The 16446-nt window shown below is 61.4% G+C and overlaps 2 protein-coding genes across 4 annotated transcripts; one reads left to right on the plus strand and one right to left on the minus strand.

The window, feature by feature from the left end:
- Positions 1-592: 592 nt before the first annotated feature.
- PIH1D1 (PIH1 domain containing 1) lies at positions 593-4500 on the minus strand. Of its 2 annotated transcripts, none has more exons than XM_040977956.1 (10): positions 4342-4500; positions 3565-3658; positions 3294-3360; positions 2844-3023; positions 2582-2643; positions 2412-2493; positions 1866-1995; positions 1639-1714; positions 794-937; positions 593-695 (listed from the first exon to the last, which is right to left on the minus strand). In XM_040977956.1, exons 2-10 carry the CDS (start codon positions 3652-3654, stop codon positions 654-656), a joined length of 873 nt encoding a protein of 290 aa, XP_040833890.1. In that variant the 5' UTR covers positions 3655-3658; positions 4342-4500; the 3' UTR covers positions 593-653. The 2 variants fall into 2 exon arrangements, with proteins under 2 accessions (XP_040833890.1, XP_040833891.1); XM_040977957.1 differs by lacking the exon at positions 4342-4500 and adding an exon at positions 4126-4146.
- ALDH16A1 (aldehyde dehydrogenase 16 family member A1) lies at positions 4330-15056 on the plus strand. 2 transcript variants are annotated; one of them, XM_040977953.1, is made up of 17 exons: positions 4330-4470; positions 7951-8053; positions 8305-8431; positions 8572-8750; positions 8833-8910; positions 9052-9233; positions 9321-9473; positions 9728-9913; positions 10059-10154; positions 10346-10482; positions 10619-10724; positions 10813-10943; positions 11278-11445; positions 11624-11825; positions 13918-14103; positions 14295-14417; positions 14794-15056. In XM_040977953.1, the coding sequence occupies exons 1-17, from the start codon at positions 4381-4383 to the stop codon at positions 14953-14955; spliced, it is 2409 nt and encodes an 802-aa protein (XP_040833887.1). In that variant the 5' UTR covers positions 4330-4380; the 3' UTR covers positions 14956-15056. The 2 variants fall into 2 exon arrangements, with proteins under 2 accessions (XP_040833887.1, XP_040833888.1); XM_040977954.1 differs by lacking the exon at positions 9321-9473.
- Positions 15057-16446: the final 1390 nt, after the last annotated feature.

The following is a 16446-nucleotide window of genomic DNA, read 5'->3' on the forward strand; positions in this document are numbered from 1 at the left end:
CCCTGTTCAGTGTCACCTGGCACAGTGAGAAAAGAGGCCCTGGGGCTGGAAGTGGGGTATAGCAAGCTAAACCTCAGCCTGTGCCATGCACATTCTATATGAGCCCCAGTTCGAGTCCTGGCTGCTCCACTTTCTATCGAGGTCTATGCTGATAGCCAGGAAATGCAGCAGAGGACGGCCCCAAGTGCTTAAGCCCCTGCACCCACATGGGAGACCCAGAAGCAGCTCCTGGCTCCGGATCAGCTCAGCTCCAGCCATTGTGGCCACTTGGAGAATGAACCTCAGATCTTTCTCCCTGTGTCTCCTTCCCTCTGTAAATCCACCTTGCAGTGAAAATAAAGCATCCCTGAAGGGGCCAGGGCACGCAGAGCCCCAAGGCCTAGGCTGGGGTGGGGTGGGGGCCTGCACCTTCTCCCAGGCGATGCATGGAACACCAAGGTCAATCCTGGGGCCGGGGGCGGGTTCACGAGGGCCGAGACTGGGACTGGACAGAGGGCCAGGCCCACGCAGGGCAGGGACTTCCAGGAGACCCCAGCTCAGCGTCCCTCTTCCGCTGACCCCCACCCCCGAGCGCTCCTAGCCAGAAACAAAGTGCAGTCAAATATCTTTTATTTCAGCTTGGCCGGGGCCACGGCGCTTCCCACGCCCACAGGTCAGGAAGGCAGCGACAGGAGCGGCATGAATACCATCAGTTGCTGGAGAGGGAGGGAGGAAGGCCAGGAAGATGAGGATGCGACCCCTGAGGTCGGCTCGGCCCTGCTCCCTCCGCCACCCCAGCTCCCCACACCCGCACCTTTCTCTTGCGGTGGAAGGCCGCCCGGCTCTCCTCGGCCTTGACCCGCAAGGGCACGCAGATATCCAGGTGGTACAGCCGCTGGGGGCCCCCCACCACCAGGCGGTTCTCCCCGATCTCCAGCGACAGCTCCCGCGCTCCATCCTGGGGACCAGAGGGGATGAGTGCCTCCTGCCCCCTAACACGGGGTAGCACAACAGTCTCAGGTGTTGGAAACTGCCCCCTATCCCAGGGGACAGCTGGTGCTGTGGTGTAACATGTAAAGATACCGCCTGCAGTGCCGGCAGGTGCTGCTTCGTGTCCTGGATGCTCCACTTCTCACCTAGCTTCCTGCTCACGGGCCTGGGAAAGCAGCAGAGGACACCCCAAACCTCTGAACCCCTACACCCATGTGGGAGTCCCTGGCGGGATGCTCAGCCAAGCTCTGGGCGCCACTGCCATCTGGGGAGTGGATCAGCAGATACAACACTTTCTCTGTCCTCTAACTCTTTCAAACAAATATATTTTTAAGATTTTGGACTGAAGCCATCCTCCACTGCTTTCCCATGAGCCTTAGAAGCGAGCTGGATTGGAAGTGCAATTGCAGGAACTTGAACCAACACCCATACGGGATGCCAGCGCTATAGGCTGTGGCTTAACCTGTTATGCCACAACGCTGGCTCCTATAAAAGCAAAATGGGGAGGGGGGTGCTCCTCCACTGAGGGTGCAGGCAGGGCACTGCAGCCACGAGTCTTGGCAACCTGGCACCTTTGGTCCCGGGGCATTCTCGGACAGAGGGGGCCCTTGGCAGAGGGACTGGCATGCCTGGACCTCACGCCCTGCTCCAGAGGCTGAGCACTCTCACCAGCTTGGGGAGGTCGATTTCGGCCAAGAGGAGGTCAGGGGCTTCCAGCCAAAGGTTCAGGTGGGGCTTCTCGGGGCTGCGGAGGGAGGGACACGGTCCAGGAGTGAGGGCGGCTGCCAGGCCTTCACCAGCCCAGCCGTGCTGGGTACCCGGCACACGGACCCAGAGGCAAAGATCCCAGGGAGCCTGGGGAGGGAGGACGCTCGGGGAACCCACTGCAGGCCCACCCAGCCTCGGTTCCAGGGGAGGCTGCCGTGCACAGGTCCCCCAGCTCCTGGATCTTGGGCCGCCTCTGGGAGCGGATGTTCTGCTGCGAGATGGAGCCCAGGAAGGTGCGGTTCTTCAGCAGGCGCCATTCTGAGGGCAGGACACTAGGGTCAGGTTCCCTGGGCGCCCCAGGGCTCACCCAGCCAAGTCTCCCAGGTCAGGCTCCGCCCTCTCCCTCCACTCTGCTCAGCCAGAAGCCCCACCCACCCCAGCCTTGGCCAATCACGCCCCTCCCTGGTCATCACACCGGCCACACCCCGCCTAGCTGGGATCTCAGCGGCCCCACCCACCCCAACCCTAGACCAATCACACCATTTCCTGGAGGATGCTGACTCCGCGCTCTCCCGGGCCACACCCCCGCGCAGCGGGGCTCTGGGAAGCCCCACCCACCCCAACCCTAGGCCAATCACGCCCACTCCTGGCGACGTTGACTCCGCCCCTCGGGTGGCCCCGGGTCAGACACGCCCCCACCGGCCACCCCTGTCCACTGCCCGGGCGGCCCTCACCCGGATTCAGCTGCAAGCCGTATTTGTCCTCCAGGCCCTCCCTGGCGATGGTGACCACGAGCTCCCGTAAGAAATCGCTGTTCTGGGGTGAGAGGGGCACCGTGGCGGCGATGCTGCGGGGTCGGGGAGAGCCCCGGGCGTCCGCCCACGGCCCCAGAGCCCCGGCCCACCTGCATCCTCCGGTAGAAGTCGCTGTTAACAGCTACGTCGTAGGCGGTGCAGCCCTGGCCTTCTGCGGGGAGAGCAGGAGTGACGTGTCCACTGTGGGCAGCAGGTGCCACAGATGGGCACCGGGCAGGGCCAGAGACACAAGGGAACGGAAACGGGCAGGGAGGGAAGAGGAGGCCCGAGAGAGATGGTGGCAGGAAAGCCTGGAGGGCAGGGAGGAGGCAGGTGCCCGGGCGTGGAGAAGGGGGCTGGTGTGGCACTGACTTGCGTCCAGCTCGGCATGAGGCTCCCCCAGGCTCATGGGGATGCGGAACCCAGCCTGGTCCTCCTCCAGGATCTGCAGCAGCTCGTCCTCCGTCATGTCCACCGGGGCGGGGATGGACGGGGAGTGACAGATGTTGATGAAGACCTTCCCCTCGGCCGAGTGGGTCTTGATGCAGAAGCCTGGGCGAGGGGGAACGGGGCCAGTGTGTCCTGCCCAGGTCTCCCGCGTCCATCCCATCCACTGTCCCGTCTCCATCGTCTCTCTGTCTCTCACTCTGCCTCTCCTGCTGTTCTCGCCTCTGCACCCCCAAACCCCTGGGACTCAGTCACTGCCCCCAAGCAACAGCCCGGTGTCAGGATCCCTCAGTGACCTCCGTGTGAGGGCCACAGCTCCTGCTCTCTGTCTCTGATTCTCTATTCCCCCCACCCACAGGTGCCTGTCTCTCTCACCCGGCTGAGGCTGGATCTGTGTAGATTCTGCCCTGGGAGTCTGGGCTTGCTGGAGCTCCTTAGAGGCCTGTGACAGAAAACATCCTGCAGCCTTGGTGGGGTGGTCTGCTTGAAGCCCCAAGGAACCTCCCCCGCTTCCCAACTGTACTTCCACTTCTTCCATGGCAAGAAAACAAACTTTGAGCCAGAACGACTACAACTCCCACGAGCCCCGTGGCGCCCTGCTGCATGCTGGGATCTGCAGTCGCAGTCGTGGGCCAGCCGTCCGCACCTGCAGCAGCAGCTCCTCGAAGCGCGCCGCCTCGGCCCCCATGGCCTCCGCCTCGCTGAGCTCCGGCGCCAGCAGCTTCGAGTCCCTCATGGCCCTAGAGAACAGACCCAAGGCGCCTCCTCAGCGAGCTCGGCGACGAGAACTCTCCCCGGGACCCGAACTCTGGAGCCCGCTGGTGGAGCCCTCAAGCCAGCTCCCCTGCCCGGCCAGCCGCCGTGGTCAAGGCCGCCGGACACCGACATCGGCAGGATAGCCGCCCTCTCGGTTCCCCAGGCCCCTGTGCACGCGGAAGCGCGCTTCCGCCCACAGTGTAACCAAGGACGCAGAGTAGCCCGTACTTCCGGCTTCTCTCACCGCTGGCGCCTCAGCCGGCTCCAACCAATCAACTCCCAACACTTAGGACACGCCTTTCCCCCCAACCAATCAAAGCTAACCCTCAAACTGCTACACTTCATGCATTCATGACAGCCACGCTCGAGGCAGCCACACCTCCGCCACCTTAATCCCGAAGGCATCCCTGTGCTCTTTGAAGTATCACTTCGTCCTTATTAGTAAATATACCCGGATTAATGAGGTGGCAGAAGACACAGCAGCTCGGTCACCCTCCTAAACCCACGGGCAGGACGCCGGCATCTGCGCCTCCAGCTGCCCGCTTGGCCGAGTGCGCATGCTCCACATGACACGTCCCCGCCCCCCAGGTCGGGTTATAGGCGGGGCCGCACAGGAGCCCCGCCCCTCCCCGACCGGGGCCCCGCCCCTCGCTCGCTGCCCTTCGACCTCGAGCCGCCGTCCTCCGCCGAGCGGTCTGCGCGGGCGATGGCCGCGACCCGCGTGGAGTCCCGCGCCTGGGAGATCTTCACCACGATGGAGTACGGACCGGCGCCGGAGAGCCACGCATGCGCACTGGTGAGGGCCTGGCTGGCGCGCGCACTCCCCCCTCCCCCGGCCCGCGGGATTCTGCTGTTTGAGCCCCGAGTCCCGTCAGCCACCGCGCCTGCCCTGCGGCTCCGCCCCCCTGGCCTCCGGCCGCGCCTGCGCGAGGTCAGCAGAGTCCACTCCGGTTCAGTGTCCGCGTGGGCCAGCATCTACCCTGGTCAGCAGCGCCCATCTCCGGGTTAGCGTCCACGTGGGCCAGCATGCACCCCGGTCAGCAGCGGTTAGCTTCCACGTGGGTCATTGTGTAGCGCCCATCCCCGGGTCAACTTCCACGTGGGCCAGCAGCGCCCAGGTCAGCGTCTTCCTGGGTCAGCAGCAGTTAGCTTACACGTGGATCACCATGTAGCGCCTGTCACCGGGTTAGCATCCACATGGGTCAGTGGCCACCCAGGTTAGTGCCCATCCCGGGTTACTTTCCACGTGGTCAGCGTCCACCCGGGTCAGCAGTGCCCATTCCCAAATTAGCGTCCATGTGGATCGTTGTATTAGTGTCCATGTGGGTCGGGTTAGCGTCCATGTGGGTCAGCACCCACCTGGACCAGCCGCCAGCTCTGGGTTAATATCCCTCTGGGTCAGTGCCCAGCTCTGCGCCCAGGGGGACATTCCCTACCCTGAGCCCTTGGGATCACTTCCCAGCCCGTCCAGCCTGATCCCGAGATTACTGTGGGGTTCTCTTGCCCCAGATTCCCAGCTAGCCGTGGTGTCTCCCCTCATTGCCTCAGGGCCCCCTCATGTAGCAGAATTCTCTGGGGGCTGCCCTAAAACTCAAGCACCCACCCTCCTACCTGGATTTGCACAGCTGCTCAGAACACCCTGTAGCTCTGGGGCTCCCTGATTCCTCCAGACCCCAAAATCTGTGCTGTGTGCCCCGCAGCCCCAACAGTGCTGTGGCTCAGCCTAGGCCCGCTGGGGGGATTTGTGATAGGACTCCCCCCAAAACCTGCTGACACCTGGTTATAGAAGAAGGGAGGAGTTTATTGAGGAGCTGGTCAGGTCCCAGTGTGGGCTCTGCGGCCTGCCGTACCTTGAGCCACTCAGTCCCTTGGCTTCCTGGGTGTCACCCACAGAGGGTGTGACCAGAGAGATAGAGAGGTGGAACAGACTGGAACACGAGGCCCTGGGGGGAAGCACGGTGTCCCCACCCCTGGGGTGGCAGAGGTGACGGCGGGAAACGGCCCCTGTGGGTTAGGGCTTCCCCTCCTGCGGGATGCCTTCCACGTCCTAGTCTTTGTGCCACACATGACCTGTGATTGTCAAGGTCTTGCCCACAGGCCACCTTTCATGAAGCTGAGCTCTCGCTGCCTCTTGCTCGCTCTCCCCTCCAGATTCCGACCCACAGTGTCTTTCCTCCGTTAGCAACAGTCTCAGACCAGACTCACCCACCTGTTGGCTTTGGCCTGAACTTTTTTTTAATGTGAATTACTAAGCAATTAATTCTTTGTAAACATCCGGGATTTCAACCTCTCTTAAAAAAAAAAAAAAGAAAGAAAAATCCAAAATTTGGCAACCCCTGGCTTGAATTTCCTGACAAAAATCATCTGGAACCAACTGCAGCTGCGGAGAGGCCAGGCTGCACAGGCCTGCGGCTCCGTCGGCCGGCTCCGGCCGGGGCCCCGTGCACATTCCTTTGCGGGGCCGGGGGTGGTGTGCTTCCGTTTCCCACACAGTGAGCAGTATTGGTGAAGAGCCTCCACTTACCCATCGTTCAACTTCAGATCAACATTTTGTCCAATATTTGTTGTCCTCTTGTCTTCCCCCACCCCCAGGATAATTTAACAAATCCCAGCTGTCTTGTCACTTTCCCATGAGCAGTTGAGTTCTTATTTGCAACAGATATCTCTGTTACATAACGGTCATGCCTCAGTATCGCCAGCTCTGGCTCGCTTAGATCACTGTTCTGAAAAGTCCCCCTTCCCCGGTCGGCAGCGGCCATCCGCGTTAGCAGCTGGGGCAGGGAGGGGGGAACCATTTTTTACTTCCAAGAGAGAGAGGACACGTTATGTGGGGCAGGGTAGGAGGGAGAGCCGGGGAGCATGGCTTTTCCGGGGAGCATGGCTTTTCAGGGGTGCTGCGATGAGGGAGCCTGGAGAAGGTCAAAATGGGAGGTGACTCTGAGTCAGTCAGCGACAGGGAACAGCATGGCTGGAAGAGGAGCCTGGCCGACAGGAGAGGGATGACGCGAGAAAAGCAGCAAAAAAGGGCGGGCGTTGGGCCAGCAGGTGTGTTTTGGCTCGTGATGTCCGCTCTGCTCCATGTTCCGGCTTCCTGCTCATGCTCACCCTGGAGTGGCTGAGGGGGGTGACTCCCAGGCACTCACCCCCCAGGGGAGACCTGAACTGAGTTTGCTCCCGTTATCTGGGGAGCGAATCAGTGGTAGGATCTGTGTCTTTTGTCTCTGAAACAATTTACATCAAAGGGACAGCGCTCAGGAGAAGTGGTGGGGACATGCAATGGTGTGGGCAAGCGGGGGGGAGGCAAACCAACCGCAGCCTGACACAGCACACCCACTTCCACGGTCTGTCCCTCGGAAAGTTCTGGAAGGGCGACTGCACAGTACTGCCCTCTGTGACCAGGACGCAGAAGCGACCCCAGGTTCCGTGAGGGGGCGCGTGGACGGACCACGCAGGGCGTCATCCCTCCACACAGAGGAAGTGAGTGCTGGCACGGGGCACAGCATGCAGCTTCTAAGCATAACACAAGGTGAACACGGCTCGTCCCAAGCGAGTGAGAGTCGGATTTTATTTACAGGAGAACACACGGCACGCGAGTCCCTCGGGGCAGAGTAGACGTGGTTGTCAGCAACAGCAATGAGGGAAAGGGGCAGTGACTAACGGGGACTAGACTCCCCTCTGAGGCTGAGGAACCTGTTCTAGAACTGATGGCTGTGTGGCGTTGTGCATGTCCCAAGGACCGCCGAATGAATTACTTACATGGTCAAACTGGTACATTTTAGCTGGTGTGTATTTTATGGCGGGGGTTGGGGGGACAGGAGAAAAACAAGAGGAAGGAAAGAAGAGAGAGCCCGGCGCAATAGCCTAGCAGCTAAAGTCCTTGCCTTGAATGTGCCAAGATCCCACAGGGGTGCTGGTTCTAATCCCAGGCACCCTGCTTTTCATACAGCTCCCTGCTTGTGGCCTGGGAAAGCAGTCGAGGACGGCCCAAAGCCTTGGGACCCTGCACCCGCGTGGGAGACCTGGGAGAGGCTCCTGGCTCCTGGCTTTGGATTGGTGCAGCTGCAGCCGTTGTGGTCACTTGGGGAGTGAATCATCAGACAGAAGATGCTTCTCTGTCTCTTCTCTCTGTATATCTGACTTTGCAATAACAATAAATAAATCCTTTTTTAAAAAGAAAAAAGTGGCTGATGGGGCAAGGGAAAGCAGTGTCCCCTGCCCAAGGACTCCGGCTAGGCAGTCTCCACACACTTTTCCACTCGCTCTCCGCCTCCCCCAGGCCTGGCTGGACTCCCAGGAGCGGCGCTTGGGCCACTACGTGAATGGGAAGTGGTTAAAACCGGAGCACAGGAGTGCCGTGCCCTGCCAGGATCCAGTCACAGGTAACAGACAGCCCCCGGGCGGGAGGTGAGTTCAGGGTCCTCCTGCTGACACGGTTCCCCGCCCTGTGGAGACCTGGGAAATCTATGTCCCATCCTTGCCCGTGGGATGCAGTCGGATAAATGACCGGTGGTATGTCCAAGACCACCATGGCAGCTGCGGACCAGGCTGGGCCACTCCTGGGCTCCCACATCTCGGTTTGACGTTCTCCCCGGCCACTGTCCGTGTCCCCCGGTTTTCCACACCCACCCAGGAGAGAACTTGGCCAGTTGCCTGCAGGCACAAGCTGAGGATGTGTCTGCGGCCGTGGACGCAGCCAGCAGCTCGCTTGAAAGTTGGAGCAGCATTCCTGGAGCCAAGAGGGCCCAGCACCTGACCAGGTGACGCTCAGCTTGAACTACATTTCCCATGAGCCTTTGGTTCATTTTTTTCCTGTTGTCAGTAAATGGTAGGGTCTCATAGGGGATGCAGTCCAGGTACAAGGGCCCTAGGAAATGGCCATCTACCTTGCTTTCTCCAGAATGGCCAAGATGCTGCAGAAGCATGAGCGGCTGCTGTGGACACTGGAATCCCTGGTAACTGGCCGGGCAGTTCGAGAGGTTCGAGACGGGGATGTCCCACTGGCCCAGCAGCTGCTCCAGTACCATGCAGTCCAGGCATACACCCAGGAGGAGGCGCTGGCAGGCTGGGAACCCATGGGTGAGTTGGAGTCCAGGCCTCGGCCTTCTCCTTGGGTAATCCAGCAGTGCTGGCCCCAGTCCTCTCATTCCTTTTCTTACAGGAGTCGTCGGCCTCATCCTGCCACCTACATTCTCCTTCCTCGAGATGATGTGGAGGATTTGCCCCGCCCTGGCTGTGGGTGAGTCAGGGCGGACCCCTGGTGTGAGGGAGGAGGGGCTGGGCTGGACCCCTGGGTGTGAGGGAGGAGGGCTGGACCCCTGGGTGTGAGGGAGGAGGGCTGAGCTGGCCTCCAGAGTGTTTGAGCTACCCCCTTCCCCAGGCTGCACTGTGGTGGTCCTTGTGCCCCCTGCCTGCCCAACCGCCCTGCTCCTGGCCCAGATGGCCGGGGAGGTGGGCTCCTTCCCAGGCATCCTCAACGTGCTCAGCGGCCCTGCCTGCCTGGGGCCTGTGCTGGCCGCACAGCCTGGAGTCCAGAAGGTGGCCTTCTGCGGTGCTGTGGAGGTACCTCCAGGGCCACAGGCCGGGTGGGCCATGGGTGGTAGGATGGCCAGGAGGTCTGGGCTTCTGCTGACCCCATGAGTCCCTCAGGAAGGACGCGCCCTTCGGCGGACGCTGGCGGGCCAGGGGGTTGAGCTGGGCCTGGCGCTGGGCACGGAGTCACTGCTGCTGCTGCTGGACTCGGGGGACGTGGACTCGGCCGTGGAGGGTGTTGTGGACGCGGCCTGGTCCGACCGCAGCCAGGTGAGACTCGCGGGGCTGTGGCCCCTCCCCGTCACCGAGTACGTGCTCGGGGCCTCCATCCCTGCTCACTGTAATCTCCAGTTCGCCGGGTGCTGGCTTCACACCTTCGCAGCACTGCCTGCACAGGCATCGTCCCTACCCGTTCCTGGGCCATCACAGCACCAGCCTCCGGGACTGGCATAGCCGCATCCTGACCGCCTTCACTCTCTGAGGCCCTCAGTTCACCCTCCCTGACACCTGCTCACTCCTGACAGGGCGGTCTCAGATTCCTCATCCAGGAGTCCATATGGAATGAAGCTCTGAAGCGGCTCCAGACACGGATGGGGCGGCTGCGGGGTGGCCGCGGTCTGGACAGTGCTGTGGACATGGGGGCCCGGGGAGCTGCCGCGCGGGAGCTCGCCCAGCACTATGTGGGTGAGGCCCAGAGCCAGGGCGCACAGGTGAGCTGAAGCACCGGGCTGGGAGGCGCCTGGAGCATGTCTCCTGGGTGGGTCTGAAGGAGCAGGAGGGGCCTGGACACCCAGTCTGAGGGCGGCAGGAGTGGGGTGGGAGCCAACTTCTCCATCTGCCTCTGTGGCTGTCCAGGTGTTCCAGGCTGGCGATGTGCCCTCAGACAGCCCATTCTATCCCCCGACGTTGGTTTGGGGCCTTCCTCCAGCTGCCCCATGTACCCAGGCCGAGGTGAGCCCCTGAAGGTCCCGGAGTCCGCGTGCCTCCTGCCCACCTCCATCCAGTCCTGGGAAGCACCACTTCCCCATACAGGGACTGCCCCGCCCCTTCAGGTGGCCGAGATCTGGGTACCTTTGACCACTGTAGACCCTAAGGGATGAGGGGCCAGCCAGGTTGCCTGAGGTCCCTGTCACGACTCCCAGGTTCCCTGGCCTCTGGTCGTGGCCTCCCCTTTCCGCACAGCCAAGGAGGCACTGGCCCTGGCAAATGCGACACCACGAGGTGGCAGCGGCAGTGTGTGGAGCGAGAGGCTGGGGCAGGCGCTGGAGCTGGGCCACGGGTCAGTGGGCACAGCCTGGGGCCTGGGAAGGATGGGCAGCCTGTGTGCAAGTCCCAAGCACCCATTCTGCCCTCTGTGGCTCGGTCCCCTCTCTGGCTCAGCAGCCTGTCTCTCCCTTCTCCTGTGTCCCCTCTAGGCTCCACCTGGGCACCGTCTGGATCAACAGCCACGGCCTCAGGGACCCTGGGGTGCCAACAGGCGGCTGCAAGGAGAGTGGGTCTTCTAGGCACGGGGGCCTGGACGTGAGTGCCATCCTGATGTGCCCTGGACGCCCCGATCCTGCCTCACGTCCCCTCACCGCCCATCCCCTGGTCCCCGCCCCTGTCACAGGGTCTGTATGAGTACCTGCGGCCCTTGGGGACCCCGGCCCGGCTGCCTGCGCTATCTGAGAACTCAGACTATGATACCTTCGGTCTTGCCGTGCCCCCAACCCTACCAGCTGGGCCGGAAATGGGGCCCAGGTGAGTGGTCCCCAGGCGGTCTGGGGGAGCTGGGGCTTGCAAGGGGCAGGGAAGTTGTGTGGTCATTCTCTGTGGGCACACGGCCAGCAAGGAAGCCCCAGTGCTGCCCAGCCGATGTTCTGAATCTGATGACCTCACACACTTCCCGCCCAGGCCTGCTGAGTCTGGGGCTGCTGTTCAACAGAGGCCTGGGTCATCACAGACTGGGAACAGGCAGCATGGCCTCCTGCAGAGGTTCATGGCCAAGGAGCAAGTTATACAGTGCGAGGAGGGAGGGCATGGGATCGGTGCAGACCCAGGCCCCTGAACCTCCTCACACCTCACCCTTCTTCAGCCCTGCACCCCCCTATGGGCTCTTCGTTGGGGGCCGTTTCCAGGCTCCGGGGTCACGGAGCTCCAGGGCCATCCGGGATTCGCAGGGCAAGCTCCACGGTTATGTGGCTGAGGGCGGAGCCAAGGACATCCGCAGTGCTGTGGAAGCTGCACACCAGGCTGCCCCTGGGTAAGGGGTCCACACAGGAAAGGGGCCGGGGTGGCAGGGAGGGTCGTCTCCTAGTGGTTGGTGGGTTGTAGGGCCTGGCCTCTAAGGTGGAAGACAGGAGCAGAAGTCGGGGAGAGGGCCAGGGCTGGGGTGTTGCCCCCGCCAGCCATCTACCCACCAATGCACATTGTGCCCACAGCTGGGCGGGCCGGTCGCCAGGGGCCCGGGCAACCCTGTTATGGTCCCTGGCAGCCGCCGTGGAGCGCCGGGGACCCAGCCTGACCACAAGGCTGGAGAGGCAGGGAGTGGAGCCCAAGGCCGCCAAAGCCGAGGTGGAGCTGAGCGTGCAGCGACTGCGGACTTGGGGGGCCCGGGCCCAGGTTCAAGGTGACACCATGCAGGTGAGGGGGAAGTGTGGGCAGGTGGTCGGGGCAGGAGTCAGAGCAGACGTGGGAGTGAATCGGGCCTGGAAACCTGCCCACTCCAGTTCCGTCTGCACCGCCAGCAAGGGGCTGTAGCTCTCTAAGGATCTCTCCGCACCTCAGTTTGCCCATCTGTGTCATGGGCCTGTGGCCTGCCACTTAGACTCACTTAGTTCACTGAGCCGGGGCATTGGTCCCAGATCCTCCACAGAATCCCCCAATACTACAGGCCCTGGTCCACAGTGGCATCACTGTTGCCTAAACCTGTGTACATCCTGCCCCACACCTGAGAGTAGAGTTAGAGAGCCAGAAAGAGCTCCCTTCACTGGTTCACTCCCCAGACCCCCTTCAGTGGCCAGCACTGGGTCCAGCTGCAGCCAGGAACCAGGAATTCCATCTAGGTCTCCCCTGTGGGTGGCGGCAGGGTGAGAGTGTGGGTGAGGGTCAGAGGAAGTGGGTGGCAAGGTAGCGACTGCCTTGGCAATCAATTTGGCTGTTTCTGGAAAAACAAAACATACCCTCAGCTCCGAAATATTTACCTCACTCAAATGCACACGCAAGAGGCAGGGCAGCAACTATCCACGGACTCGGCACCAGCACGCGTGACAACAGTGTCTGCAGTGATTCAGCCGTAAGCGCCCCAAGTCGGAAGCAGCCCTGACATTTCTCAGTAGGTTCACGGGTGAAATGCTGCACCTTACCCAAGGGAAGCCTCAGCACCCAAAGGGGGTGAATAAGCCCCCCCAGGGGTACCCCAAAGGAATGACACTGAGGAAGGGAAGTCGGATGAAAAACAGAATGCCGGAGCTGTCCCCGCATGTGTGACATTCTCAGAAATACAAGCTGCAGCCACACAGTGCATGACGAGGCCTCACGGGATGCCTTGGCACTGTCCCTGGGCACTGTCACACCAGGGGCGCCCTGCCACGGATATGGTCATCCCTGACTGAAATGTCACCAAGAGGCGCGTGAGTATCGTCTCCGTGAGAGCAGAGCAGCCTGAGCGCGGAGAGGCCGAGCGGGGGAGAGCCGGGAAGCAGTCAGGAGAGAAATGGGAGTGAGCTTCGTTACCCTGCCATGCTGACCAAGTTTCCTTTAAGATGCGTGCAAGCTACCGAATGTCAATCACGGCAGCAAAGCTTTGGTGGAACACCACTGACTCATTTCCTTCTAACGAGCTGTGGAGTAGACACTTCAGCAAGGCAACAGAAGCCCAGAGAGGCGGAGCTGCTTGTCTCAGAACACGCAGCTGGGGCCTGAAGCCAGGCCAGCTAAGCCTTCAAGTTCCACGCTCTCAATCATTCCCTATTGGTTATTGTTATTATTATTGTGGTTGTTCTGGAGAGTAGAGTGGGGGAGGGACAGGAGGTGAGAAAGACACGGAAATGTTCCTGAAAAGTCTGACCCTTGTCAGAGTAATGAGGATGGAGTTTGAGGATGAAGGAGAGAGGAAGTTGAATGAGCCAGCCGTAGAGGAGGAGGCTGGCTGGCTGAGACCTCAAGAACCACCGCCCTCCTCAGCGAGGGCCGCCCGAGGTCGGCCAGGAGTACCAGAGTGAGGCTGGGCAGGCAGGGCACCGCGGGAGCCCCAGCTGGTCACGGGCCATGGGGCGACTGTAGCACCTGAAGAAGCTTGCTGACGGCGCGCCTTGGTCATGAAGCGTGAGAGGAGATTGCGCCCAGCAAGCAGCTCTAGGGCCTTTCGGGCTGTGATCAGAAAGAGGCAAAGTGGGTAAGACTCCAGCGTCTCCCTACGGGCCGAGGCCCTCACATCCCAGAGTCTGTGCCCTTCAAGATGGGCATCCCTTAAGTCTGTCCCAGAAAGTCCCGTTTCCTGGCCATGTTCACTGGGCGGGAGCAGACTGCTTAGCCCTTCGCAAAGCTGGTTTCTGTCACTTAGAAGTAAGCAGTTTTTACTTGTTGGGTGGAACACGCATTCTAATTAGTCACCAGCTCGGGCCATTGCATTTGTTCTTCAGAATATCAAACAGGGGCTAAAGATGGTTCCCTCACAGGAAAGCCATCAGGTCCTCCTCTCCCCATCGCCCTGCCTCCCCGCCTGTCCTTGCAGGTACCTGCACTCAGAGGCCCAGTGCTACGGCTGCGGGAGCCCCTCGGCGTGCTGGCTGTCGTGTGCCCGGACGAGTGGCCCCTGCTTGCCTTCGTGTCCCTGCTGGCCCCAGCCCTGGCACACGGCAATGCTGTGGTCTTGGTGCCCAGCATGGCCTGTCCCCTGTTGGCCCTGGAGCTCTGCCAGGTATACCGCCTTTCCACCTGTCCAGCCCTGCATGCAGCAGCCCGAGCCGTGCCCCCAGGACCTGCAGGGAGGCACACTGCAACCCTCCCTGAGAATCCATGCCAGCCCAGTCCCAACACGGGCACCTCCTGCCCCATGCCTTCCAGGAACCTTCCGGCCACTCCTCACCCCTGCCCTCTCCCCTCCTCCAGGAGATGGCCACCCTGCTCCCTGCGGGCCTGGTGAACGTGGTGACAGGAGACCAGGACCACCTGACCCGCTGCCTGGCCCTGCACCAGGACGTGCAGGCCCTGTGGTATTTCGGATCTGCCCAGGTACCCTCTGTCCCTCGTCAGTGTGGGAAGCTCAGGTGACAGTGCGCTCCTGTTCTGAGGCCCTGCCCTGGGGCCCCTTCATGACAAGGAGCGTCCTGCCCAGTGCCTAGTACCCTATTCCAGTGGTTCATCACTGCTCCTCCCCAACCTCCCTCTGGTAACATTCCTTTGAACGTGGGGTCCCATTCCCTTGCACGTGGGTGGTGACTGTCGGAAACTCCCTGGCCACAGGTCAGCCTCTCTGGCCCTGGCCTGCTCCCAGTCACGTGACCTTCGGGGCTCTCTGAGGCACTTAGCACTTGTTCCTAAGGAAGCAGCTGCTTAGCAACGCCTCAAACCCCACACCCAGCTCTAATCCCACTGTCTCCCATCACAGGGCTCCCGGTTTGTGGAGTGGGCCTCCGCAGGAAACCTCAAGCCCGTGTGGGTGAACAGGGGCAGCCCGCGTGCCTGGGAGCAGGAGGCCCAGGGAGCAGGCCCAGAGCTGGGGCTGCGGGCGGCCCGGACCAAGGCCCTGTGGCTGCCCATGGGGGACTGAGTGCTCCATCTTGGACCAAGGAGAGATGGACGCCAACGCACAGATGTCTGGAACTTTCCTGATGTGACTCCCGTGACTTGCAATAAATCTGCCCAACCTTGGCCGTGCGTCTGAGGGGAGGGAGGGGTCGGGCACCCAGGCCTTTGAGCCATGACATTTGGGAGCCCGGTGGGCGGCTCCAAACAGCACAGTGCAGCGCTTGTAAAACAGACAAGGCGCCCCCGGGCGGGCCAGGGCGTTCCGGGGAGTGGGAGGGGAGCCCCTGTGATGGCCTGGGATTCCCGGAGCCGACGCCCCAGGCGCCTTTCCGCCAGCCTCCTCCGGCCTCCATTAGCCAGAGCCAGGTCTGGACTGTACATCCAGTCCCCGCCCGGCCCCCAGGAGGTCAACTCCGATGGGCCATCCTGTGTCAGGTGACCATATCCACAGACGCTGATTGGCTAGCTCCTCAGCTGCTTGCTGTGACAGACCTGGGTGTGGTCCGGGCGCTGAGGTGGCAGTGACTGGAAGTTTCCTCTTGCTGCTGTGTGACCAGTAACCATATGCAGCAGGGTTAAGTCTGCAATGAGCACCTTTCAGACAAGCACACGTTAAGTCCTGGCTGCTCCGCTTCTGATCCTTAGTCCTGCTGGTGGCGTCTAGATTGCCACACACATGAGAAACCCGGGTGTGGTTCCAGGTTCCTGGCTTCCACCAGGGTGCCCCATTAGGCAGGTGTGCCAACTGATGGAAGGTCTCTTTCTCTCCATCACTCAGGCGTAAGAGCTCTGGAGACGGGAAGCTGTTCCCCCACCATGGCAGTGGGGGGGCAGGGCCGCATTCCACTGCTTCCCCTGCTTTGTGCCAGACCCAGCATTCCTTGCCTCAGGGCCCCTTCCTGGGCTCAAGGCCAGCTGTGGCCACCCCAGTTGACCCATCTTTCTCCTCTCTCTGACATCTGCGATGCTGGAGACACCACCCCCGTCCTCACACACACCATTCCCACACCACTCCTGGAATGCGTGATCAGCTCCCAGCTCAAGACTCAGGACTTACTCATCCTGACCAAGTGCCTCTTGCCCTGCAAGGTCTTTGTGGGTTCTGAACATCCCAACAGGGACATCCTTGGGAGCCCTTGTTCTGCCAACACACACACACACACAAATGATGAAAAACAAGTGGACAGTCCCAAAAAGTCATGGCATGTGACCAGGACAGAACCAAGCTGAGCAAAAGGGGGCAGGGCTGGCACAATGGCTCAACTGGCTAATCCTCCCTTTCACATGCCAGGATCCCATATGGGCGCTGGTTCATGTCCCAGCTGCCTCGCTTCCCATCCAGCTCCCTGCCTGTGGCCTGGGAAAGCAGTTGAGGACAGCCCAAAGCCTTGGGACCCTGCACCCATGTGGGAAACCTGGAAGAAGTTCCTGACTCCTGGCTTCGGATTGGTTTGGCTTCGGCCGTTGCGGCCGCTTGGGGAGTGAACCAATGGATGGAAAATCTTTGTCTGTC

The sequence above is a fragment of the Ochotona curzoniae genome, unplaced genomic scaffold (genome assembly GCF_017591425.1).
Source record: "Ochotona curzoniae isolate NIBS_2020 unplaced genomic scaffold, NIBS_Ocur_1.0 contig_2861, whole genome shotgun sequence".
In the NCBI taxonomy this organism is placed as follows: Eukaryota; Metazoa; Chordata; class Mammalia; order Lagomorpha; family Ochotonidae; genus Ochotona; species Ochotona curzoniae.